The sequence below is a fragment of the Passer domesticus genome, unplaced genomic scaffold (genome assembly GCF_036417665.1).
Source record: "Passer domesticus isolate bPasDom1 unplaced genomic scaffold, bPasDom1.hap1 HAP1_SCAFFOLD_96, whole genome shotgun sequence".
NCBI lineage: Eukaryota > Metazoa > Chordata > Aves > Passeriformes > Passeridae > Passer > Passer domesticus.
This window is the reverse complement of record NW_026990190.1, coordinates 23,051-49,609: the sequence shown is the minus strand read 5'-3', so window position 1 is coordinate 49,609 and position 26,559 is coordinate 23,051. Positions and strand designations below refer to the sequence as shown.

Sequence of the window (26,559 nt, the reverse complement as noted above, 5' to 3'; positions counted from 1 at the left end):
CTGTTGTAAAAAATACAGCCACCCCCATGAAACTTAGCAGTGTGAAGAAACTGCTGCACAGCAACAGCTGAACTTCAGTGTGTCTGAGCCAGTGCTGCAGGCTCAAATGCTGCCAGCATTATCTCTGCACCCTGGGACACTTCCCAGTTCCTGTGCCTTGACACTGCTTTCCCATGGGGCTGGGGAAGGAGTTTGGCTCTATGAACTGCCTGGTGCTGTGAAACAGGTTCATTTTTGTCAGATGAGGTGATGGTGTGCACGTGTCCACGTCTCCCTGCCTTAGTGCCCTTTGTGAGCTTCTTACTTGAGCTGGAATTTGTGGAGTGGTTAAAGCTTGCTGCCTTTTATTTCTTTGCTCCTATTCAGAGAAATGAGTTGTTGAAGTCTTTGAAATGTTCCGTTTTCATCCTTATGCAAGATAGTGAGGAATGCCTTCTTTTCATCCCTTAGGTAATTCTTTGCTTTATTATTGCATGCATTGAGATAGGATTAATGTAGGTTACAAGCAGTAAGAGAATATGGAATAAGACAACAATAAGCAAAAGAGCAAAAGATAAAAATAGTCTCAGGAATTAACCTAGTAGTTTGATATTTCTATGAATATATAAAACACTTGCAACAACGCTTAAATCTCTTTTTCTTTCTGATAAAAAATGTGTTTTCAAGTATTTTGCATACAGGATTCCCCTGGGATGGAAGAACTTGAAGCATTTCAAGTCTGCAGCTTCAGGAATGAAATAAACTTTTGACTCAAGTTGTCAACCTGAATAAACTCTTAATTACCCCACAGCAATTGCAAGTTATAGCTAATAAGGATGGAATAAAAACACAATTGCTCTTTTTCCTCTTATCATTTTCTCCCTGGCCCTATAAAATTTGGGTTTGTGCCTTGTTCCTTAGTTTGCTTTCCAAACCATTCCATGTCCTCAGTAGATCTGGAGAACTGTCTCATGCGTAGATCTGAAGAATCAGTTTTGAATCTAGGAAATTAAAGGAAGAATCACATTTCATAAGCTTGGGCTTGGATTGAAAGCTTGAGATCATTGAAGTAGACATTGCTGAATGTTCAACCTGGTCTGGCAGGCTCCTCTCTCTGAAAGATGGGCAACTGAAAATTCTGTGCTTGCACAGAAAGGCAAGTTATGGGATAGCTGGGAATTGGCTCTGGCCAGCTGGTGTCCCAGGTGTCATCTTTAATAGTTGTTTTCTTATGTTATCAGTAACCAGGCCTTTAGGCCAAGCACCTGTAGTGTTTGGGTTTTTGGTTGTTGGTTTGTTGTTTTTTTTTAATTTTTAAAAATTATTTGAGGGTTGGTCTGTTTGGTTTTGCTTCTGTTTGCTTGTTTTAGTTTTGGCCAGCTGCGTTGGCAGGTGGCTGTGAGTGCACTGTAGTACCCCCAACTGCTGCCCAGCTCTGCTCTATTATGTTTCTTTTTCTTAGCCAGGTCTCATAAGCCCTCAAAAGAAAGATAATACACCCAAGGACAGCTTATCTATTACTCTGGGGGCATAAAATTAGCAGGATGACTTCTGCTGCAGTGTTAGAAACAAAAAGGTTTAATAAAAGGCATAATAACAAAGAGAAAAACTCGAGCCAGGTGCAGCAGTCCGCTCCTGGTAAAAACACTTCACAAAAGCACTTAGCTCTTTTCTTCTCTTCTTTTTCTCCCTGATGGATCAAGCGGCACTTTTTGGCTTCTATCCAATTAGATGTCCTCAAGTATTTGGTGAAGTCCCTGAGGTCCCATGAGGTGGCTTTTCACCTAATCCTTGAGAGAAACTTCTGGCCTTCTTTCCTTTTCTGGGGGACAAAGGCTAGTTTTGCCACTCTGCCATTAGGGTGCACACTCCTACAGACATGGCTCTCTTTTCTTTCTTGGTCTCTTACCCCTCTGGCACTCAAAGCCATACTTGCTATTGTAGTCATTAGGTACACGGTCTTGCTAGGATGGTTGACTAATTCAGGAACAAACAGCCTTGCTGCCATACCAGGGACACTGCTCTGGAAATGGGCAGAAAGAGAAACCATTTAATGTTTTTCACTTTAGAAATGTCCATTGCAGCTTTATTTGCAGCAGAGTTACATTTACTGGACTGTCCAATACAATTCCATGTGTCCAGAGCTAACTTTAATCACATAATTTAGGAATGTCCAGCTGTAAATCTCACAGCCATGGGATCAAAAGTCCTTTCCACTTCTGGTTAAGTGGCTCTCCATTCCGGGTCTGGATGTACACCCAGTCTCCTGACTAGTGAGGACATTCTTGAACATTCAGGCTTATTAGTGAGACCAAAACAACAAACTTGCACGATGATAAAATCATTTTCTCCTAAGGGTTATGCTCTAGCAGCAGCATTTTGGCTTCCAGCCTTTGGTGGCAGACAAGGCTCAATAGCCAGGGCTGCCAGAAGGAGGCAGGGCAGGAGCAGTTTGCAAAGCTTCATTAAGAATCCAGGGAAACTGAGTCCCCATTTAATCCCCATTTTCTTTCCAGAGAGCCTCTAGGGATATTTCAATCCACCACCTTCTATCAACAACCATAACTTTTTGGAGGTGGTGCCAAGATTTTGTTTTCTCAGTTTTGATCCTTGTATGTTGAAATAACTTACAATAACACAGAAGAAGGTCAACAGGCATCAGCTGTTTCTCATGCATGGTATGGGGTTCCCCCCTCTGCAAGGGGTCCAAACTTTTCATACCACAAGTTGTTCCCTGAGCAAAAGACCAGCGCTTTTCACCATGTGCTTCCTTCTCCAAAAGTTCTATTTCATTCCCCCAAATCCAAATTCGCAAAACATTCTCCATTTCCCTTTCTTTGCGATCATTGCTTATTTTCCCGTGTAGTTCAACCACTTCTGTTGCAGAATGAGGTATCACTGCAGACACTGCATCCTGGTAAGTGAATTCCTTCTTTATCAGTGAGCAGGCCTTGGGATGAGGAGGGAAGAAGATTGGCTTTGCAGAGCTGAACCTCTCCTCCAGGGAGCAGAGGAAGGTGACATCATCTTCGGGGCATCCTGCCTCTGTATTTTATAGGGGTGGGCAGAGTTTAGGGTGAGGGGCGGGGTTGGACTTTGAGGCAGTAAAGCCCTCCCAAGGGCTGTGGGGCTGACCTTGCAGTCAGGAAGGCCTGGCTGTTCCTGGACTATGGAAAACACTGCTTCCAGGCCTTCCCCAGCAGTGTTAAATTGCAACTCTAAAGCTCTTTGGCTTTGGAAGAGCGTGTTTCACTGGTTTCTCATGGTTTGGGGGCTGGCTTCATCCTGGCATTCAATTCCTACTCTGGTCTGAGGCTGGCTATTGTTTCAGGCTCAGCAATTTGCAGCTGATGCAGCTCCTTTTCCAGCTGATGGGCACCATACAGCTCTGAGTCAAACCTCCATGCATATGGATACCAGGCATGGTCCTTTACTTGGAGTTTTTAATTTTCTTCTACCAAATTTCATGTTTCTCCACAAGTAACTGTGGATGGTGCTAGTTTCTCTCCATCCCCATCTCTCTTTAGGGCTGGACAAGCTTTCTATATAAGCTTTTAGCAAGTGCGTCACTGGAGAGCAGTTCAGATCAGTTTCTGCCTGGGATTCTATTACTTTTCTGCCAGAAAAGAGCAGCTTTGACTGAAAATTTATTTCTCCTTTATTATGTCATGAACAGTTAATGCTGTATAAAAGGCCCATATCACCTCAAGAGTACCCTGCTTGCTGTGCCAATTAAAATGCAAGCCTCCAAAAACGTTGGTCTATGAGATACTTTAAAAGAATTTAAACTTGTTCATGTACTCTAAGTTAGAAAAGCAGGAGAAATACTGACGAGATGTTCTCAAGAGTTCGGAACAACATCAAAACCCTTCACTGGCAACATTTGAAAATCAGAGAACTTGAAAGGCAAAAATAATTTAGAGCAGGATTCAATCAACATAAAACATTCTATGAAGCATTAATTTAGCCCATTCAACTTATAATCTTAGTAAGTTAATTTTCATTTAGATTACTAAACCTGTTACATTTTAAGTTATTTTCAAAAATCTGAGAGGAGGGAAAAGGGAGAAGAAAGAGAAAAAGAGAATGACAGAAAAGAACCAACACAGCTATCACTCCAGGTTCCAGTGGTGTTCAGCCGATAGAAATTCCAAGAAGAGGTAGGGTCAAGACATATGGTGGCCACATATCCCAAGGTAAATAGCCTTTGGCTCTCCTGGGGCCTTCCCCCTCATGGGGCTCCCACTCACCTGGCCATTTAGGAGCTGGGTTAGGGGCTCCAGACACAGGTGTGGGGCATTGCCTCTGGTGTGCCAGGGATCAGTGGCCGCTGCTGGGCTGGGATACAGGCCTGGGGGTGTGGGGCATGCCGAGTGGGGCATGGCCTCACCAGAGCAAGGCTTGATCTGCCCCTTCCCCACATACAAGCCCCTGAAAAGTGTTGAGCCAGCAATCTCCTCTAGTCTCTCACAACAAGGTGTCCAGGTTCCTGTGCTTCTTGGCTGTCAAGACTCCACAGATTTGTGGCTGGATATTAAGAAACCTGGATATTTATTCCTTGCAAAAGCGGCAGCATGAAGGTTGTTTATTCTTTCGAAGGCCTTCCCTCCATTCTATGTCCTCTTCTTGAGGTAGTCCTTGTAAAGCCTCTCCTCTCTCTCCTTCTCCATGACAATGGAAAGGGACAATGGAGAAAACAATAAATGAGAGGTTAAAACTATTAGAGTTATAATGTAGTGAGGAAATAAAAAGCAGTGCACAACAATAAGAAGAAAATAGTGCAAAAGGAGGAATGGCTTAAGCAACAAAGGTGAAGTGTCACATGGGGCCCCTGGAACAAAGACAGGATGGCGAGGGCTTACAGAATGGTTCTGATGGTAGATGGGGGCTGCTGGTGCTGCCTGGAGCAGCTGTGCACCTGCAGTGGCAGTTTCCTGCTCCCTCTCTGCAGCAGGGATGGTGGCAGTGGCGATGGTGATGGGTGTCTCTCTGTCCCTGCAGAGCTCTGTTTGGCACTGCCACTGCCATCAGTCTGCCATGCTGGGCATGTGTGTGGGAATGGGATCTGCCGCTTTGCTGCCTCTTCCTACCACCCTGCTGGGCTCCACTTGGCTTGGCTGGACTCACTTGGGATCAGTGTCACCACTCTGGCTTGCCTGGTTCTGCTGCAGTGGAAAAACAGTCCCACATGCCACCCTGGCCCTGATAGTTTCAGCTGAGTGTCAAAGCTGTCACTTCCGTGCCCCCCATCTCCGCCCCGCCTCCTGAGCAATATTGTGGAAGGAGAAAAATGGGGGAAAAAATGGTGGTGGTGCTTTGGTCCCAAGGCCTCCCTGCTAGAGTGAGTCAGACAGAACGATCCTCCTTGCATTTTCTGTCATGGCATTTCCCTGCTGTGGGAATGCCATTTCCCATGGCTATGATGTAAAATGTTTTGAATATATAGTATTCAATAATATAATACACATACATATATATATATATATATATATATATATGTATATATGTATATGTATATGTATATGTATATGTATGTATATGTATGTATGTATGTATATATATATATGTGTGTGTGTGTATATATATATATGTACATATATATATGTGTGTATATATATATATGTATATATAAATAAAATATATATACAGAAAGATCCATGACCATGTCTCTGTACCTAGGAAAAACCTCTAAATGTAATTAAAGCAGTGCTTCTCCTTGTTTGCTGCTTTCTAGAACAAAGGAACAAGCTTTCTGGTTTTTGCTCAGCAGAAATAGTGGCCAAAGACCACTACTGCGGCTCCTCACATCCTGGTCCCTTCTCAGTGCTCAACTTCTCTGTGTGGGCTTAGGGGCTCAGTGTGTTTCTACTCTTACATGCCTTGAGCAACAGGTGATGGACTAGGAGGGCTTTTTGTGTTGCTTTGTAGCAGAGGAGAACTTTGCAGGCTTTTTTGGCATTAGGTGTAGAGCAGGTCTGGTTCTATGCATGAATTCACAATCCAGCCTAGGGCGGCTGCTATTGTGATGTCAGCGGCCGCATCCCAGCGTTGTCAAGGCAAAGTTGCTGTGCCAAGGCCTGGAAGGGCTCAGTGTGCAGAGCAGCTCTGTGGCACGCTCCCTGCAGGTGAACCTGCTGATTGACGAGGTCTCTGCCAGCAGGACTCACAGTATTTTTGATTTTCCCACAGGCGTTGTCTGGTGCAGACTTGAGCAGCGCTGCTCGAGCCATGGAGGGAGTGTGTGCTGCAGTTTGCACGGCTCTTTCCGTGGCTTATTCTGGGTACTTTCTCACCCACCTGGCACGTAAGTAGATGTTGCAGCATATGGAAACCAAAATGCCACAAAGAGGCCTTTGGTTGGGTAAAGCCGCTGTCAACAGCTCCAGCTAAGAGAGGGGTGTCTCTAGCCAGTGGGGAGTGGGCAGCATTTGTAATGTGGCCTGCAGGGATTCCACTCCTCCCATGGCACAGCCTGTGGCTATGGAGTTTAGAGTCTCCTCAGTTTGCTGGCTCAAGGAAGACAACTTCCAGGACAGGAAGAGTGGGAGAGCTTGTCAACAGTCCTTGTAAAAGCTGTGCACTGCTCTCCAGGACTGAGGGAAAGTCCCTCAGTTCAAGTCTTCTTGTCTATATTCCCTCATCCCAGCATGTGCCTGTGGACCTTGACACTTCCTGCACGCTAAAAGAGCCATGTGTTCTGTGATGAAGTCACAGAATCAGCTTGGAAAAGGCCTCTGAGATAGACAATTCAGAGGAGTTCTTGTATGCTCCCGAACCCTGGAGCTGTTCCTGTGCTGTGTCACGATAGAACTGCCACCCTGGCTAAGGGGCACTTGGGTGGAGCTTTTCTGGGGAAAGGCTCCAGTGAGCTCATGGCAATTGCTGCATGCAATCTCTTGAGAAAACTGAAGCACAGGAAAGGGAGGAGCTGTAGCTCCTGCTGGGTGGGGTGGGGCAGAAGCAATGGTTGTTACAGAACCACTGGGCCTTGCTGAGTCTCAAGTTTCTATGGGTTGAGTGGCCACAGAGGACAGAAGGTAGACACCAGGCAATATTTTGTGCTGTTGCCTTGCTTGCTATGTGACACAGGGGTTGCAGCTGGAGTGATGTAGTGAAAGCAGAATGCTCTGTCTTTGGGCTGACTTTTTGTGGGCTTGCCCAGCACAGGCAGTTTTCTTACAGCATCTGGTTGTTTTTCCCTTGTGTGTTGCAGGTCACATCACCCATGCCTGGAGAGAATCCGGTCTTTGGGTGAGTGGGAAAGGAGCCTCTGGCCTTGGTAGCATTTGACAATTGCGGAGCAAGCTGTGAGCTGGGCCTGTTGCAGTCCAGTGCCAGCCTGGTTGGATGAATGAAACTACAGTCCAGACCCTTTGCAGCAAGAGCAGCAGCAGCAAGAGGAGCCCAGGCTGTTTTCTCCAGTTTCTTTTCAGAGCTTTTAAGCAGCTGGAAGTGGGGTTGCTTGCTGCTTTAAGCCATGACAGAATTTCTCCTGCACAAGAAAGTGCAGTCCCCTCTAATTGTCCCATTTTACTTGAGCTGGAACAACTTAGAATCCCATTTCTCTGCAGATGATTTCTCCTTAGTGCATCTGGGTCTAGAATATAAAGAAGGTCACTTGTCCCTCACGCTGCTGTCTGTCTGCAGAGCCCAGCACCAACCTCGGAGGATCCTCTGGCTGCGTGTCTTCCTGCAGAAGAGGCCAAAGAAGAGGAAGATGCTCCCCAAACTGCACCTGCTGCCACTGCAGGGCCTGAGCATCCAGCATCAGTAAGTGGCAGCTCTGGGTCGTGCTGTGCCTGGAGCAAAGCATAGCTGCAAGTTTCTGATCAGACAGCACCTCCTGTGCCTGGCTGAAGATGCTGTGGGCCAAAACCTTTCCAGTCCTTCCCACAGTCCAAGTGGGGCTTGGAAAAGGGGAGTGGAACTTGGATTGTTTAGGCAGCAGGTTCCTACTGTTCTGAAAGGGGCTGTGAATTTGTCTTAGCAAGAGACAAGAGGTAGCATTAGGATGTCTTTGGATGCTCCTGGGGTACAAGTGAGGCCCTTGGTGGCCAGTGGCTGTGCAGGCTCCCTGTCCCCTGTGAGGAGAGCAGTGCAAAGATGCAGTTCACAAGCTTGCAGGACATGAGGTGGCACTGTCCCCAGCAGGGACCTGGCCCTCCCCACAGAGCAGCTAAAGTCAGTAGCTAAAGGAAGAGCTGAGCTGCAGCAGGGCCTGTAGCTGAATATAGGTAAGGTGGTGAATGACAGGTTCTTCCTGTCCCTCATGCTGCTGTCTGTCCACAGAGCACAAGGGCAGCGTCAGCACCTACTCTGGCTGCCTCTGAACCCGAGGAAGAGGCTGAAGAGGAGGAAGGTGCCAATGAACCTGGCCCTGCTGTCAGCCCACAGCCAGAGCAAACAACACCAGTAAGTGCCTGCTTTGGATAGCAGCGTCTTTGGTGTCATTTTGTCCGTCATGTAAAAGCAGCCTTTGGATTTTGTGCCTTGAGCTGTTGAAACGGGCTGCACAGGCTGAGAGGTGAAGAGCCCTGGGTGTGGCCAGCAGCATCTTCCTAGGGGCTTGCATTTGAAATAAGATGGGAGGGGCATCTCTGCCAGGCACATTTGTAACCCAAATTCATTTCTTGTCCCAGAGCTCCATCTCCTCTGTCCTGGCACCTGCACGAGCTGCAGCTGAAGGCTCGGGAGAAGGCTCCAGTGCCCAGGCTGGAAGCTCAAGCACGAGCAGCTCGTGCACCTGGAGCACGACCAGCTCGTCTGGCAGCAGAGAGCAGCAGCGAGAGAGGACAGAGGACAAGTGCCTGGCCATGCTGAGTAGGTCCTTTGTGATCCTTGTGTGCAGGAGCAGTGCCTTGTGTGCGCGTGTGTCGGCATGAGCTGTCCCACCTCCTGCTCCTGCTCAGCTGAGTGCCAGGTCCTGAGGCCTCCTCCACACAGGCCCTGTTGTTGTGCTCTGAGGTGGTGAGGGATCAGCGGGGTGTTGCTCCTGCCTCTGAGAGCAGCTCGGCCTGGTTTGGCTTTGCCTGAGCTTCCCTGTAGGCAAAAGGCCAGGCAGAGATTGTTTCTGGCTGAGCAGGAGGCCGTGACCTCGCGAATGAGTAGGCCTCAAGGAGCTCCTGCGGGGCCCAGCTGCTGTGGGCACGGCCAAGGTCATCTCCAGCACTCAGCCTGTCCTAAAGGCTGAGGGACCTCATTCCTGAGGCCATCACAGTAGCTTATAACATGAGCTGCTGCTCCTGAAAGGCTGAAGGGCATTGTTTAGGCAAAGCCCTGCTTAAAGCTGGAGATCTGGACTCTGCTGGAAGCACTTTGCAAATATTCTTCCTGTTCTGGAGAAGGCAGCTGATGACAAAAATTGATTCCAGAACCCAAGATGCCTTTGATGTTTGCAAGGATGAAAGCTTGTGTTGAATGTTGCAGAGTGTTCATTGCCAAGAACAGGAAGGCTTTGTTTTTCCTGCTGCCCTTAATGTTTATAGACACCAACCACTTCTCTTGGTTAGAGTTTTCTGATCCCTGTCTCCTCTGACTGTTGCTCTGTGTGCTTAGATTTTACTTCAGACTTTTAGTTTTGTGCAGGCCATCTGTGCTGCAGGGCTGCTTGTCTTGCTGCTGTTGTTTTTGAGGTGGTGCTGGTGCGGTGGTGTTGTTGTTTCCCGACTGACTGAGTTGAAAGGGCCCAGTGTCCCGGAGAGTGGGGCTGCCTTTGTGACCTGCTGCAGGGTAGGATTTCTTTTGAAGTGAGCATCTTTCCTTGGGATTTTTACAGAGATGCTGGTGAGTGAGGGAGATCCTGAGACTAAAAATACACAGAACTGGAAACTATTGGCAAAGGGTGAGTGCAGCCACAGTTCCTTCTTCAAAGGGAGGGGCAGTGTGTTTTGCTGGTGTCCCATCTCCCCAGAGTGACATCAGGCAAGCTCCAAAGCTGTTCAGACACTGCGTTAAGATGATGCCAGGTGATCTCTCAGTGCTGGCCAGCATTTATAGCTGTGGTCCAAAGGCACATCAGAGACACCTGGATGCTGGCAATGTCTTGTCTGCGGCAAAGAGCAGCACCTGGCAGCTCTCCTGTCCCTCAAGTGTGTTCGCACCTGTTTGCCACTTTTTGTAGGAGAAATAATTTTGGCATGTCATAAAAGAATACAGAGTACATGGGAATGAAATTAGGAGAAACTTCATTGCCTCAAAGGTCAAGTTAGCAGCAGAGAGCTGTCAGGGAACAGCTCTCAGTAACATTTCTTTCCAATATTTTGCTGCAAATAAAATTCAGTGGTCAGGATGACCACCACCTAGTCTAGGAAGCCAAAAGCAGAAATGAAAGGAGCTGCTCTCTTTTGTGGCTGAGGTTGCAGAAGGCAAAGATTCAGGGGCATGCCCAGTGGCAATGCACTCTAGAGGAAAAGGCATCATCTGCCTGAAGGCAGACCCCTCGTGGATCCTGTGGATCCTTTAGGACTTTGCTGCAAAGAATCCACCAAGCTGTTCCCTTTGAAAGCCAGCTCTGGTGACTGTAGATGGGATTGACTTGCAGCATTTTCTCTGTACAAGGTGTTCCAGTTTAGGGCGAATTTTGGAGGAAACCTCCAGAAAGGGCCCCTCCCAAAAGCAAACCCACATGGCCACTGCCTCCAGCTGGTTTGGGAATTTCCTTGGAGAGAAGTGGAAAGGAATTGTTTGTTTAACAGGCCAAGCAATCCCCAGCACACAAAATGAACAATACTGCATGACAGAACTCATTTGCTGCTCTGAAGAGATGGCAAGTTCAGAAAGTCTCTCCTGGGTGTTGTCACTCTGTTATTTGTCCCTCCAGTGCTGGGAAAGGCTGCAGAGTAGGCCCTGGTGGGCTACAAAGTGTGAGCTCTCGGTGTTTTGCCGGGTCCCAGTCTGGAGCAGGTTCAAATGGTTCCAAGAAAAGGGAAAGAAAAACAGTAAAGGGAAAACTCAGACTGCCTTAGCTAGCTAAACTAACTAAAAAGCAAAAGGAGTATGGTGTTTGGCCCCGTCTGTGCCCAGACCACAACACTGGAGTTCTGTGTTCCAGCAGACTGCGAGGGAGAATGCAGCTGATAACAAAACTGTACTCCCTCTTCTCCCGGCCCCTACTGTCTGATACAGTCTTGGAGGCACAGAATATAACATCCAGCATAAACAGAACAGGTGACTGGGGAAACAAGCATCATAACGTCACCCTAGAACAGAAGCCAAATGTAGAAGAAGTCGCCAGAAAAGTGGAGTCCTTCCAGTGTCTGGTGCACTGAAGAGAAGCAGCTGCCAATGGCTCTGGACCCAGAACACAGCTGCCTAAGGATCCTGTGTTTTGAGGACTTCTCCATTTGTGTATGCAGCAATGGAAGCCTTTGCCTGCTCTGGCTGTGCCTGGACACTATTGTCCTTGCAAGCTGGAGAAGGGATCTGTGTCTAGAGGCTTTCCTCCAATGGCTGTTACATGGCTTGAGGCTTCTCAGAAAGCCTGAGTGGTGGTGCTTGAGTTTGGCAGAGAGACTCCAAGGAGAGGTGTAAGAACACCCAACCGGCAAATTCCTGGAAAAATCCAACACATGCACAGCTAGAGAAAGAGAAAAGGGAGAAAAGACCCAGAGAAGAATCTGTCATGTTCCATTTACTCTTTGCTCTGTGACATTTTTCCTGTTGGACTGCAGTGTTTTGCACTAGCAGGGACTAAAGGACTTCTTCTTTCTCCGCTGCTGTTTTGTTTCTAGGGGTTTCGGCACTGTGTGCATAGCAGTGGAGACTGCCACAGGAGAAGAGGTAAGCCTCAAGCAGCGCCGCAGCTTCTGCAGCTCTCGAGTGCCCTCCCCTCTGCTGTGAGCACTGGCTGAGCTTTGGCTCGCCAGCAGAGCTTTGCTGCAAAGGCAAATGGAGTGCAGAGCAGTGTCTGCCTGCCAAATACAGTGGGGACAGGTTTTGTCCTTCTCAGCTGCCCCAGGGGATGCAAGGAGGCCAAGCGGTATCATTCAGAGGAGGACACAGGGCTGGGTCTAAGTGCCCAGGTGGTGTCTCAGAGCATGGCACTGCTCTTTGGGGCTGCAGGGTTCCTGAATTCTCATTTCTGGCTGTTAGCCCATACATGGGAATGGTAGTCTTGTAGTCACCTGCAGTGCTGCCTTTGGAATGTGTGCTTAGAGAGAGAAAGGTCTGCAAGGATTGTCTCAAGGGCCTGAGTCCTGCTCAGAGCCTGGTGTACATCCCTAGAGGATCGAGGCATAGGTTATTTCTTTTTACAATCAGGCAGTAATTGCAAATATCAGTGGTGTGAAGTAAAGTATTTTAGTGGAACGAAATGCAAATACCTGAAGTGAAGAATTGCTAGGATTGTCTTTTTTAGAGGTGTCCTTAATGATGTTTTCATCATCACGGCATTTTTTCCGTGAAATATGTAGGGTTGTATTTCTTATGGGGAATAACCCTCAGGATGATTTTAGGACAAACAGCATTTTATCAGTCATGTCAGTAAGAGTTTGCTTTGTAGTTGTGCAATGCAGAGTGCCAGTGGTTGCTGGAGTAATGATCAAGCCCCCTAGAAGTGCCCAAGGTTTCCCAGCAGTTTTGCTGCATTTTTACTGGCACAAAATGGCTTCCTGCTTGCAAGAGGTGTGTCAATGACAATGGGAATGATAAAGGAAGGCCCTGGGGGAAGACAGTGGGCACAGTGAGTGTTGTTAGAGCTTTGAGGTGGAGAGCTTAGACCGTGTTTCTCTCAGGTTTACAAGGCAACGGGTATTTGTCTCTCTGTCCTGGGAGGTGCCCAAGCACGGGGTCTGATGTCCAGTCACAAGGCAGTTTGGCCCAGCCCAGCTGGGGCTACTGTCATCCCATAATCACTGTCTGCATGTTCCCATTGTGCTCCTGTGCCACAGACTTCTTTGGTTCATGGCTTTCCACGTTGTTTTAGGTGGCCATCAAGAAAATTAGTCTCCTGCAAGAGAGCAGCAGCGAGCTGTGCCTGAATGAAATCCAGGTCATGCGTGGCACTAAGAATGCCAACCTTGTGAACTATGTAGACAGGTGAGTGGTTCTGCTGTCCTGCCATGAAAGGTCATTCACATCCTGCAAGCCAGAGGTTCAACCACTCCTTTGGGCACTGGCAAAAGAGGATGGAGCTGTTAATTCCTGTTTCTGGGCTGATCTACAGCATCTTGGGAGGAGATTGCATTGGGGCTGCATTCATCTTTCCTGGCATACCTAGTGTGAAGGGCGCTTTCAAAGACAGGACTTGGCCCTGTCTTACTGAGCCAACAGCCTCCAAGTTCCTGTCCTCTCTCCACATTGTTTTGTTGGGTTTGGGGTTTGATTTTTTCCATGGGTCTGAAGTGCTGACAAAGCACTGTCTATTGTATTTCCCTTGGCCTGTTGCATTGGTGTGGATACCAAGCAGTCTTTTAAACTGCACAGAGTTCAAGCCCTGCAGAGCGTAGTGAATGACTACTCACTTCCTCCTGTGTTCCTCTGAGAGAGACACAGAAACAAGAATCCATCAGGTTGTGTAAGTGCATGCATTCATCTCCAGGCTGTTGTTTCCTCCTTTCAGCTACCTGGTGGACGAGGAACTCTGGCTGGTGATGGAATACATGGATGGAGGTTCTTTACATGATATCATAAGGGAGACTCACATGGCAGAAGGAGAGATAGCAGCTGTCTCTCGGGAGGTAAGGGATGGCACTTGTGCTTCCCATGGCTTGGTCGGAATGGTCCTTCCAAATGGTTGATAAGGAGAGGAGAGATTTCATCTTCCAAGCCTTTCTCTTATGTCCTTGGCAGTAGCAAGAGCATCAGAAGTGCCTGCCAGTGTCCCTGCCCTTCTTCTAGTGTGTTTGTCTTTGCCTCTCTAAACACTTGCCTGGAGCCTGTGTGTGCTGCATTCCTTCCCTGTAAGGGCAAAGGCACTGGTGGCGCAAAGTGAAGCAAGGAGCAAAGACAAAGAGATACTGACAGGACTCTCCCAGAGCTCAGCCTCAAAGGAGAGCCTTGCATCCAAAGTGGTGTTTGCAAAAGCATCCACTGCTGTCTGGCTGCAGAGAGCACAGCCACTGCAGCGGGGCTCCTTCAGCCTGTGTTTGCAGGGCACTGGCCAGAGGAAAAATTGCCCTTTCTCTTTCAGAAGCAAACACACCCTCACTTAGAAAGGCACTGCTGTTCTCGTGGTGGAGCAGCAGGCTCTTGCCCTTGCCAGCAGCCTGTCCTGCCATGGCTCACCATCGCCCAGGAAGTCAGTGTTGCAGATGTGCCACTTTGCTGCCTGTGGGATGAAGTCCACTTAGGCTCGTGTTTCTTTTTCCTCTCTCAGTGCCTGCAAGGCCTGGATTTCCTTCACTCCAATCAAGTGATCCACCGAGATATCAAAAGCCACAACATTCTCCTGGGCTTGGATGGATCAGTCAAGTTGGGTGGGTGTTGCTGGCCAGGCTCAGCCGTGGTGGGCTGCGGTGTGGGGCTGCCTTTGGGTGGCTCCAGTTCCCTGCAGAGGGGCCTGTGGCAGTGCAGGCTGCCCTGCTGCAAGCACAGAGCACAGCCACAAGGTGCAGGGAGGTGTTGCTGGGAAAAAGGGCCCAGGGGGGGCTTTGGGTTGTGTGTGTCCCTTCCCAAGCAAGGCAGTTACAGTCTAATAGCTTCAGGGGACTATAATCCACTGCCTGAAACTGGGGGCTTTGGCTAAGTGGCCAATTCCATATTTCCTCGGTTGCAGTCCCGAGGAATGGCAGCATGGCCCCTTTACAGCTGGGTTCCACACTGCCTTCTTGGACATTGGTACAGTGGGGATTTCTTTTGTTTGCTTTCCTAAGTCACACTGGCTTGATCAGAGTGGTTTTTCCTCCTCAGCTGATTTTGGCCTTGCTGCTCAGCTGACCACTGAGCAGAGCAAACGGAGATCAGCTGTTGGGACTACTTACTGGATGGCGCCAGAAATTTTCACCAGGAAGCCCTACGGCCCCAAAGTGGACATCTGGTCCTTTGGCATTGTGGGGATCGAGATGGTGGAAGGAGCGCCTCCGTACCTGATGAAAACCTCCCGCACGGTACGCTGCAGCTGCTCTCAGACACTGCTGTCACCCTAACAAAATCTGCTCCCATCCTTCTGCCTGGGAAGCTTGCCAACACCTGAAAATGATAGGTTCCAGGCTGCACAGTTTCTCGTGCTTCTTGGCCAGATCATCCCCTTGCCATTTTTGTGCATGAACAGGACCTAAAAATCAGGATGCCTTTTGCTTGGCAGAAGCTTTGCCTAAGGGAGCAGTGAGCAGTGCTGAGCTGCATTTTATGGAATAATCCTTGGAAATAGAAGAGTTAGATGAAAGTCAGTCTTCCATGTCACTTGTAGAGGCTGTGTCAGTGCTCAGAGAAGCAAAGTGTGCTTTAGCTGAAGGAGTTGCTGCTGATTCCATTATCCAGTGAAATCAGGGGTCAAGGCAAGAGCCTTTGCATACTGGACTGGCTATGGCTGCCTCTGGCTTTGGGTTGTTTTAGTAGGGGTAGGAAAAGTATCTGCCACCCTGTGGCAGGGAGTAAAGTGCCACTGGAGAGTGGAGCTTGTCCAGTGGGGTCTGTGTGAGGAGTTTGGCATGCGAAGGAGACAGGTAGAGTGTGGCAATTCCTTCTTCTCTAGGTTCAACAGCTGATAAGCACCGGGGCCCCCCCGAAGCTGCAGAAGCCCAGGCAGCAGTCGGCGTGGCTGCGAGACTTTCTGCACTGCTGCCTGGAGAGGGACGAGGACAGGCGCTGGTCTGCCCAGGAACTTCTGCAGGTAAAAGGCAAAGCGGCTGCAGGTCCTGGATGTGGAGAGAGAGGTGCACAGAATGCCCTCCTTTCTGTATCTTTCTGGTAGCCAGAGAAAGCCTGCTTCAGGCTGTGGGGAAAGTAGAAGTTCATTGCTTCTTTTTCTCTTTGGGCAGCATCCGTTTGTAACATCAGCCAAACCAGCCTCCACCCTGACACCTCTGATCATGGCCACGCAGCAGTTCATGGCTGACAGGAGATTCTAGCCCTGGAGGAGGCCTTTGTTGTTGTTTGTAGTTTGTAGTTTGTAGTTTATAGCTTGTAGTTTGTAGTTTGTTTTGAGCGATAGTCAGAATAAATACTATAATAAACAAACCCTTCGCTGTGTTGGAAGCTTCCCTTTGTTCTCACCCTGTGAATAAGCTCTAAATTTGCTTCTGAATGGTCAGGTGTTTCTTCTGTGTGGGAAGACCCATGGATGGGGTTTGTGGCACGGTTTGTTTGTGAGCAAAGGTCATCTTCCTTCATTGCCTCCAGGCCACAGCCTGGAGATACAGGCTTGCAGCCTGTATGTGAGAGATTTGTGGAGATACAGGCTTGCAGCTGTGACTAGAGGAGCAGGGCAGGGCAGAATGGAGCAGAGCAGTGGTGTCACTGCTGGGGATGCTGCTGTGCCTGTGGTTGTGTTGCAGCTCTTGGGAAAGGTTGGGAGTGTCTGTGTTGCTGTGGACAGAGGGGGAGGGAGCCGGGCTTCTCCACAGGCTCAGGTGCAGGTGAGTGTCCAGTGGGAAGGCAAGTTCTGCCACAGGAACTGATGCCAACACAAGGGAGTACTACACATACTTGCCTTGGTGGAGTAATTTCATGCTTTGCTCCGAGGAGCTGGCAAAGAAGTCTGAAAATTTGCTGAATGTGATAAAAAGATACAGCTTTGGCAATTTGAACAAAAATAGGGTGTTTATTTAAAGGGGAAAAACAAAGGGGAGGTAAGAAAAAAGACGAAAGGAAAGAAAGAAAAAAGGATAAAGTCCCAGGCCCAAGGATTGAGGAAATCTCTAGCTGAACTGGCGTCTGGCCCCAAGGCAAGAACCCAAGGGCATTTCAGTGAATGCACTTAGTCTGCCCTCAAATCTGGAATAAGGTCTCTAAAAAGAGATATTGACCAAAATCTGCAGTGTGGGGTCCCCTGCTGTAGCTAAGTCACAGTCCCAGGAACAGTAAAAGACAGCAAAGACAGCTCTTCAGGCCAGGCTGCCCCTTTGATGTTCCCAGTCCCCTCAGTCTGTACTTGCAGTTCTGCCCCCATAGTCTCTGGTGATTTGTGCTAGTAGATGATGAGGTAAGATCTTCTTTCCCAGAGTGTGCTGTCATTGGGGTGGGATGATATCTCTGAGGTTTTTGATGGGAAGCTCTCTCATTAGTATGCACCATTGCTGTGGCATCAAGTAACCAGTTCAACCTGGAGTGGGTTAGAAATTGTCTGTAAAATGCTGCATGCTGTTGGTGAGAGGAAACTGCACTGGGACCTTTGAAAGTATAAGGCTACTTAGAAGAGATCATTAAATTTACAAATAATGTAAATAGGTTAAGAACAAAGGATTATGAAAATAATATGGTTCTTATTTTGCTACCTATTTTAACAGGACTGTTAAACATTCAATTGGAATGTACTGAATAACTAGTATAACTTTATAATGATTTTAAAATATTTACTTCATTAACTTGAACACTTTTATTTGATCAAATTAGTAACTTTAAACAGTTATAAATGCAAAAGCTAATTAACGGTTACAAATGTAAAACAGTCACTAATGCAGAAGCCATTTAAGGGGTTTTATAAATTGCAATGTCTCCCTTTTCCCCTTATGTTAATAATTGGCTTTTGCATTTACACAAAGGTGGATAGTTTTTCGTTGATAGTGTTTAATTGTTTAGAATTAACCTAAACTTGCTGGGCCTTTTTACTCTTTTTTCTATCTCTTTCGATTGGGTTGAGATTCATGATTCTCTTGACAGGTGGGGTAGAATGTTGGCTCGTTTGAAGATTTTGAATAGCGAACATGCTTTGTACTACTGAGGTAATTAGATGAATGAAACATGGGATTAAGCAGGGGAGAAAGAGAAGGCTGACTAAGGAAACTCCAAAAATAATTAAGGCTTTCTTCCACCACTCCCCAGAGAACATGTTTTTCCACTATTCAGGTGTAGTGAGGGAAAACCGGACTGGAACATGTGTAAGCTTTCTGATGTTTTGGGTAATTTTAGTAATAGTTTCACCATGGTCATCAATATGCAGACAACAGTCTGATGTGTTGAAATTGCCACATATTCCACCCTCTTTGGCTAATAAATAATCTAGGGCTAAAGAGTTTTGATATACAGCTGTTTTCATTTGCTTCTGATGGGCGTTGAAAAGATCAATTGCACTCTTGGCCTGATTAGATATGACTTGAATCAGGGCTTGTAGTCTAATAATGTGATTTAGCATGTAAATGGGGGTTTGATAGCCCCAGCTCCTGTCCTGAGCCCAAGTGGCAGGTCCGTAAGTTTCTAAAATTCTCTCTGGTGGCCACTCTTCCTCGCCCCATTGTTGCATTCCCCCTATTTCACATCTTTTTTGTCTCTTTAATTCATCATCTAGGGGAACTCCTAGCTGGTTTCCAGCTGCTTCTGATAGTAGAAAGGGGCTATGTCGTATTGCTCCTAAGGTACAATTGCCACACCAGTGAGAAGGGAGTTTAGAATATGCTCTTTGCCCACAATTCCAGTATAAACCTTGGGGGGCCTCCCAAAATTGTGAAGGAGCGATGAAAGTGGAGGTCCAATGCTTAGAAACTTGGGGTAATACTGAATAAAGGCTGACTTTTAGGGTCCCAGCACTGATAAAGTTGTTCATTGGAATGTAATATGCAGTTCTTGTTTCTGATTTTCTTCTTTGACCAAAACGTATCTGGTTCGTTCAATATCCATCACATCTTGTGATTCTCAGTTAGTAAATATCTTTTACAGGTAGTTTCTCCGACTTCCTCAATATATCTTTTTCTCTTTCTCCAGATGCATTCTTCTTGGAGAACTGTTTCCTCAATAGCCAATTGTCTTGATCTCTTGGAGCATGAGAGGGGAAATAATTTAGTTGAAGTAATTTGAGGGGTCCAATACTGACTCCTCACCAAGGTCAGGCTTCTGATCTGAAGGTGCCTCGACAAACCCAACAATTGGTTATATTTTGATTTTTACTAATTTTTTTCTGCTAAAACAATAAGTAAGTTTTTATTGGTAGCTAGTGGATTGTCCTCTTTTTGTTTCTCCCTTTCAGTTATTAGAACTTCTCGAACCAAAACAACTTGATAAGCTTTAACCTTTTTTCTTTTTTAAAAAAAATCTTCCTTTTAGGCTATATAATTAAAATTGAAACATAGCCAATTCTCTTGACCAGGACACTCTCCATTCCTTTTCTGGTTTGCATTTCCAATATTTCTACCAATCCACTGTTTTTTGCCTGATTCTCAGCATGTATTCAGTGTCATCATATTATAACAAAAGTGATTTACATAAGTATGTGCCTGGAATGAGTGTTTTATGCGGCAGGAGTTTCCTTTGGTCAGGTACACTGTATGTTAGCATTGGTGGCAGCAGACGCAGGCTCTGACAAGGGGGATCTACTGGATCCAGAGGGAGAGTATGAGGAGTAGGGCGCACCTTCCCTTCCCTCGCTCAGGGGTCAATGGGAAGATTGAAGTGCTGTGGTACTCTCTGATAGGTGGTGCAGACCTTTCAAGCTCTCTGTTTTTTCTCCTGGGTTCGAACCCCTTGGTTGTCATGGGAGTGTACCTGGATGCAGGAAGGGACCTAAATGCAGGAACGTCCTACCTGGAACTGGCCTTGGTTCTATTCATGTTGTTTCTCCTAAGGAAATTTAAAAAAACAAAACAAAACAAAACAAAACAAAAAAAAAAAAAAAACAACAAAAAAACCAACAAAACTTAGTTATTGAGAGGAAAGGTCATTTCTCAGGGAAATGATACTCTTCACTGGTGGAGAAATGGAATCGAAAATTTGTAATAACTTGTTAAATAGTAACTACAACATCCATTAGATTCTCTTCTGTAAAACAGTGAGAGAATAACAATTGATATAATAATTTCAGGGATCACACCAGGGAGGACTGTTGTAGAGAGTAGTTCCTGGAGGTTTCTCATCATCTTGTGGTGGTGTTACTGGACCTTTTACTCGGCTGACGGAAGTGCACCCTTTTTCCTGTGCTCGGATGGCTGTTTCTGTGGTCAGTTGAACTTGGAAAGGACCTTCCCCTGATGGAGTCAGGGATTGTTCCTTCCTGCATTTAATAAGTACCTACTCTCCGGGGCATATCTTATGTAAATAGAAGTCTAAAGGAATGTTCTGGGGTACAAGACCTCTCTCCTTTAAGTCTTTTAGATTCTGGGCAATCTTTTGAATATACCTTTGCACATTTCTATTTCCTCACTCTTTGGCAGTTGCTTGATGCGGGGTGGCTAAATAGGGAAGCCCATATAACATTTCACATGGGGAACAACCTAAGTCAGCTCTGGGTTGGCTCTGGATTCTGAGAAGTGCAAGGGGTAGGCACTTTATCCAAGTCCACTTCATTTCTAACATCAGTTTGGTCCGGGTTGTTCTAATAGTCTGATTCATGCGTTCTACCCTTCCTGAACCTTGAGGGTGCCAGGGGTATGTAATTTCCAAGTTATTCCAAATTGAGCCAATTGTTGCAATACTAATGATGTAAAATGGGTACCTTGGTCTGAATCAATGTAATTTATAATTCCATATCTTGGGACTATCTGTTCTAGGATTACCTTACTTACTGTTTGAGCAGTGGCATTAACAGTTGGAAATGCTTCAACCCCATTGGTAAGGTGATCTACAATCACTAAGAAATACTTCCATCTTTGGACATGGGACATTTCTGTGAAATCAATTTGAATACTTTGGAAGGGTCTAATTGCAATTTCAATTCCTCCAGGTCTTGTTCTCCTCGTTAATTTTCTATTGAATTTTTGGCAAATTATACAACCTATGGTAATTTGATTAGCTAATTCATCAATTCCCTGACATCCAAAATTTTGAAGAAAGTTACCTGCTAAAGCTTTAGGTCCCCAGTGCATGGATTGTGGAGGTTCTGTAAAATTTCTCGAATGAGCTCTTTATTTAACATTTGGTGGCCATCAGGAAGATGCCACCGTCCCTCGGAATCTTCCTTTCCACCTAGTGATATGAGTTTCTGTTTTTCATTGTCTTTAAAAATAGGGATAGGAAGGGTGTTGTCCAGTGTACTCTCGGGTGTGTCTCTTGGATAAAATCTGTATACCTTTACTTCCCCCTCAAAAGCAGCCTCCTTTGCAGCATGGTCTGCTAGGATGTTTCCTCTGGTTTCTCCAGAGATCCCTTTTGATGACCTGGAACACGTACCATTGCAATTTCTTTCGGTAACTTAAGTGCCTCTAATTTTTAATATAAGTTCTTTGTGTAAAATGTCTTTGCCCTTAGATCTGAGAAACCCTCTTTCAGCCCAGCTTTTCCCGAACGTGTGGACTACTCCATATGCATATTTAGAGTCAGTATAAATGGTTCCAATAGCTCTGTCTAGTCTGTGCAATGCTTTTTCCAAAGCATCTAATTCACATACCTGGGTAGACCAGGAAGGTGGTAGTTTTCCTTTTCTAACATGTACAGTTGTTTTCCATCTCTGATGGAGTATCCAGAGCACCTCTTTCCATTTACTACTCTACATGATCCATCGATGAACAGGATTTCTCCTTCATCTAATGGGCTCTCTAGGAGGTCTTCTTGAATTTTTGTTTGCAGGTTTATAAAAACTATGCAGTTGTGCATGAGATCTTGTTTTTGGGGATTCAGCATAGGAACTGTGTGGGATTGGTGTGGGTGGTTGTTTTCAGGGTTACATTTGTGGAATGGATGAGGGTGCTCCCATATTGTGTAATATGAGAGTCTGTTAGCCATTCGGCTGCTCGTTGTTTAAGAATGGTTTGGATGGAGTGTGGTATGTATTCTATCAGATTTCTCTCAAATGTAAGTTTTTGCCTGGCTGTTACTAGGATGGCTGCTGCAGCGATTGATTGGATGCATGTTTGCCATCCTTGGGACACAGGGACCAACAATATGGACAAGTAGGCTACAGGTTTATGAAATCCTGACCACTCTTGGGCCAAGACCCCGTAAGTAATTCCTATATAGGTTTAATATATAGGTGAAAATCTTCTTCTAGTGAAGGAAGAAAGAGAACTGGGGTCTGAATCATGTTTTGCTTTAAATTGTCTAAGTTTTTATTATCCTCTTGGGTCCAATTAATAGGTTCTGATGTAGTTAGTTTTTCATATAAAATTGTGACACTTTGTGTGTGTTAATCAATCCATATTCTACAATACCTCCTTAAGCCTAATAATTGTCTAACCTCGCTCTTTTTTTGTGGAGGTTGTAAATTTAAAATTCCTTCTATCCTTTCAGTACTCAATTTTCTGGTACCATGACCAATTACATGTCCGAAATATTTTACTTCGGTTTAACAAATTGTAATTTGGATTTAGATACTCTTAGTCCATTCTCTCCTAGAAGGTTCAGTAATTGATTGGTGCCTAATTTTACAGTGGATTCTTGCTCTCTGGAGAGTAGTATGTCGTCTACATACTGTGTTACTTGTGTTCCTGAGGGTGGAGAAAAGGAAATGAACAGCCTCTCCAAGGCCTGACCGAAGAGTGTGGGAGACTCCATGTACCCTTGCAGTCGCCAGGTCCAGGTGAGCTGCTGTTTCCTTCCAGTGTCTGGATCTTCCCAGGTGAAGGCAAACAGGTGTCTAGAAGGAGAATCTACAGGGCATGACCAAAATGCATCCTTCAGGTCAGTTACTGAGAACCAAGAGTGCGTAGGTGATAACTTAACAAGGTGTAAGGGTTTTGTACTAACAGGCACACAGCTTGCACTCTTTTATTTACTTCACGTAGGTCTTGAACTAGCCTGTAGCCATTGTCAGGCTTTTTAATAGCAAGAATGCTGTGATGTATGTGGAAGTACATGGCTCTAGTATGTTATCATGTCACAGTTCGGTTATTATGGGTTTTAGCCCATACCTTTTGGTCTTTGTAAGGGGGTGCTGGGGTACTTTTGCTGGTTTAATATCTGGAAGGAGATTAATTACAATGGGTGTAATGTCCATTTTATCCCAGTTACCTGGTCGGGCCTACACTGTAGGATTAATCAGTTGTTCATCTTGTGTGGATAAAGTAAACAATTTGACCTTCATCCTTCCTTCTTGTGGAACTACTCCAACTTTCAAAGGTATCTGGAGATCCCGGCCAAGTAAGTTGTTACCTGCTGGAGGTAGAAAAACAAATCTCCATTTCTGGTTAGTCCATTACCCTTTATAGTGACATTCATAATGATGGGGATGGGGAAGGATTCCCCTTTAGCAGCACAAATATTGAAAGTGTCTTTGCTTATGGCACATCTATTTCGTTTTTCACTTACACAAGTTCTCTCTGCTCCTGTGTCTACTAAAAATTCCATTAATTGTACTTGGGGTCCTATTCTTGATTTTATCAAGGGCTCTTGAAGATGGTTTTTGTGCCCCAAGAAGAAGAGCCCCTGACCCCCTCAGTTCTCTGAGGGTTGATTCTCCACTTAGAGAATCTCTTAAGTCCCTCAATGTCTTAAAACAGCAGGATTGCATATGGTCTTCTTTCTTACAATAAAAGCAAATAGGTTTCTTCAATTGAATATTCTCCCCATCCTGCCTAATTGGTTTAGGAATTTGGACAGCAGCCATCATCTTAGCTTTAGTCTTCATTTTCTCTTCATTTCACCTGGCATAAACTTACTGTGCTTCAGCTAATAACTCATCTAAACTCCTTTCTGGCCATCTAATTTCTCTAATTTCCATTTTATGTCAGGCCAAGAATGTAACACAAAGTGGACCTAGAACATTGTCTTCCCTCCTTCACTATCTAAATATCTTTCTAAAGATAATTGGATATTATTCTTTAGGCGAGTTATACAGTCAGTTGGGCTCTCATCTTTTTCTTGTTCGCTACCAAAGGCTTTCTTCATGTTATTAACTCTGGGGACTGCCTCTTTTATTCCCCTTACAATTCGGGTTCTGTATTCTGCTATACATTTTCTTCCCTCATCTGAGATAGGGTTCCATTCTGGATCTGTTAACGGTAATTTCTTCTCTCCAGTTGTTCCTAAATTATGTTCTCTGTCCCATATATTGATCCCTGCAGTCTAAATAACTTTTCTCTTCTCTGGAGAGAAAAGGGTTTGCATTTTTGAATTTCATTTGCCCCTAGGGTAAATCCTAGGGCCTAAGAACTGGTAAACTTTTTCTGACAAACCTACTGGATCACTGAATGATATCTCCATTTCCTTTTTAAAATGCCTCACTTCTGAAGAGGTGAGGGGTTCATTTCCATGTCCTATTCCACCTTGTACACCCCCCCCCCCCTCATTGTGACCTCTCTGAGGGGTGGCACCTTTGTTTTATCTTTACTGCTGGAGCAGGAGGAACATTTTTGTACTGCCAGGGTTCTCCTTCAAGTGAAGAAGCCTGGACCTTCTTGATTGGATGGAACTTCCTGCATGGCTGAATTTGTAATTTGCCTGGAGGATGATGATAGAATATACGTTTCTTCTGATGTCCCACTGCTACTTTCAACTTCTTCAGCCCTCTCAGTTACATGAGTCGTTGAAGCCTCCAATGACTCACCTGCAGTTGCAACTGGTTCGTTAGGAGGTGCAGTAGGGGGCAGGAAATTTAATGGGTCCCACCTTGGTTGATTGGTTTTCCTTGTTGTGTCTTTATCATTGATCATTACAGAGAGAATTTGGTATGTTTTATCTGTTTCTACTTCCTTTTCGCTGTTCCAATATTTAAATCAGACCTCCACATACTGCAATCCAAGTCTGCATTTAATTTATTTTGGACGTAATTGTAAAGTACTTTGCAAATCCACATCCTGGTAGACCCATGCTTCAGCCAGCGCAGACCTTATTTTAATTTCTTCTTTGGCCATTCAAACATGCAATGCACAATCTTGAGCCATGGGTCTTTATCTTTAGTAAGTTGATGTCCTTCCCATTGTTTTAACATGGTTCCCAAGGGATTCTCAGGGAAGATTCTGTATTTCTGTAATTGCTTGTTGTTCTTCCTATGCTTTTGTCCTATGCTTTTGTCTGATATTATGGGGGGAAAATAAATTAATAAATATTTAATTAACCAAGGTGAGTATAATGATTTGAATAGAGATGCTGTATTACAATGTTGAGAAAAATGAAACCTTGGGAATTAAAAAGAAATGAAAACTAAACCACTCAATATGGCTGTTGTCCATCTGTGGGAAAAGGTATGATCCCTCCCTGTGGGTATGATCCTGTGTGGGTGGATCATTGGGCCTTTCCAAATGACAAATTAGAAGCACTCCACGCCCTAGTGTGACAACAATTATTAAAAGGACACATTGTACCATCAACTAGCCCCTGACCCCTGTCTTTTTATAAAAAACCTGGCAAAGACAGATGGAGGTTATTACAAGACTTTTGGAAAGTAAATGATGTTTTAGAAGACATGGGCCCCTTGCAACCAGGCCTCTCCTCACCTTCTGTGCTTCCCAGGGACTGGCAGCTCACAATCCTTGATATCAAAGACTGTTTATTCAACATCCCTCTCCGTCCCGCACTCCCAAATTCACATTTTCCATACCAATCATCAACTGTCAAGAACCCTTTAAAAGATATCATTAGGTCACATTGCCACAGGGAATGAAAACTTACCCTGTTTTATGTCAAATGTTTGTGGCTGGGATTCTATCTCCAATCAGGAAAGCCTTCCCTGAAGCTATAATTCGGCAAAATATGGACGACATTTTAATTTGCTCCCAAGCCAAGACTTACCTTAACACAGTGATCAGAAAGACTATGACAGCAGTTGAAGATGCAGGTTTTGATATTGCTCCTGAAAAACCCAGTAGACCTCCCCATGGAAATACCTTGGATTCCTAATCAGTGAGCCAGCCATTATTTCCCAAAGTATCTCCATCAAAGATAAGGCTCAAGCGCTAAGGGACTTACAGCCGTTGTGTGGCTCCATCACCTGGATCCGACCACTGCTTGGACTCACGAGAGAAGAGCTGTGCCCTTTGTTCAGCCTACTGAAGGGGAGCCATGACCTGACTTCCCAGCGCATCTTAACTCCCGATGCCCACGACACGCTGCGAAAGGTAGCACCTGCTATCTCATCTCGAAAAGCACACCGCGTTGACCGCTCTCTAACCTCCCAGTTTGCTATTCTTGGTAAATCCCCACATTTCCAGGCACTGCTTTTTCAGTGGGACCCGTCTTCTACAGAACAATTGTTAATTGTAGAATGGGTATTTTTGCCACACCAAAAAAACTATTACAATCCCTGAAGAGCTTTTAGCTCAATTAATCATTAAGGCAGGAACCGCCTCCGAATCCCTGCAGCATGTGACCCAACATACATTTGTCTAGCATTTCAGCTACACAAATTAGAATCCCTATTACAGACAAATGAACACCTTCAGTTTGCTTTAGACAGCTATCCCGAACAAGTCTCTATTCATTATCCAAAACACAAGCTACTAAAAGATACATTCAATCTCGTCCCAAATTCTCTAAAAGGTAAGGTTCCTCTTAAAGCCCTCACAGTTTTTACAGATGGCTCTGGAAAATCAAACGAATTGGTTATCACTTGGAAGGATCCGAAAACTCAGAAGTGGGAGTAGGATGTTCAAGTCGTTGAAGGAACCCCGCAAATTCCTGAGTTGG

At 45.6% G+C, this 26,559-nt stretch overlaps 1 protein-coding gene and 3 long non-coding RNA genes across 7 annotated transcripts; 2 read left to right on the top strand and 2 right to left on the bottom strand.

Moving 5' to 3' along the window:
* Nucleotides 1-1,534: 1,534 nt before the first annotated feature.
* LOC135293266 (uncharacterized) lies at nucleotides 1,535-6,176 on the bottom strand. Its single transcript, XR_010355360.1, has 2 exons — nucleotides 5,859-6,176; nucleotides 1,535-4,640 (listed from the first exon to the last, which is right to left on the bottom strand). It is a non-coding gene; the product is annotated as an uncharacterized LOC135293266 (long non-coding RNA).
* Nucleotides 6,177-8,883: 2,707 nt separating this feature from the next.
* On the top strand, nucleotides 8,884-16,155 carry LOC135293265 (serine/threonine-protein kinase PAK 3-like). The gene is given in 9 exon segments (XM_064407255.1): nucleotides 8,884-9,786; nucleotides 9,789-9,820; nucleotides 11,709-11,757; nucleotides 12,902-13,014; nucleotides 13,538-13,655; nucleotides 14,294-14,393; nucleotides 14,827-15,023; nucleotides 15,611-15,748; nucleotides 15,897-16,155. Coding segments are annotated over 9 exon segments (867 nt in total). The 5' UTR covers nucleotides 8,884-9,756; the 3' UTR covers nucleotides 15,987-16,155.
* Nucleotides 16,156-16,474: 319 nt separating this feature from the next.
* LOC135293263 (uncharacterized) lies at nucleotides 16,475-25,261 on the top strand. The gene is made up of 2 exons (XR_010355358.1): nucleotides 16,475-17,798; nucleotides 19,868-25,261. It is a non-coding gene; the product is annotated as an uncharacterized LOC135293263 (long non-coding RNA).
* On the bottom strand, nucleotides 16,623-23,088 carry LOC135293262 (uncharacterized). 4 transcript variants are annotated; one of them, XR_010355355.1, is made up of 4 exons: nucleotides 22,948-23,088; nucleotides 21,071-22,586; nucleotides 19,420-19,626; nucleotides 16,623-17,179 (listed from the first exon to the last, which is right to left on the bottom strand). It is a non-coding gene; the product is annotated as an uncharacterized LOC135293262 (long non-coding RNA). The 4 variants fall into 4 exon arrangements; XR_010355357.1 differs by having other exon boundaries at nucleotides 19,552-19,626; XR_010355354.1 differs by having other exon boundaries at nucleotides 16,623-19,626.
* Nucleotides 25,262-26,559: the final 1,298 nt, after the last annotated feature.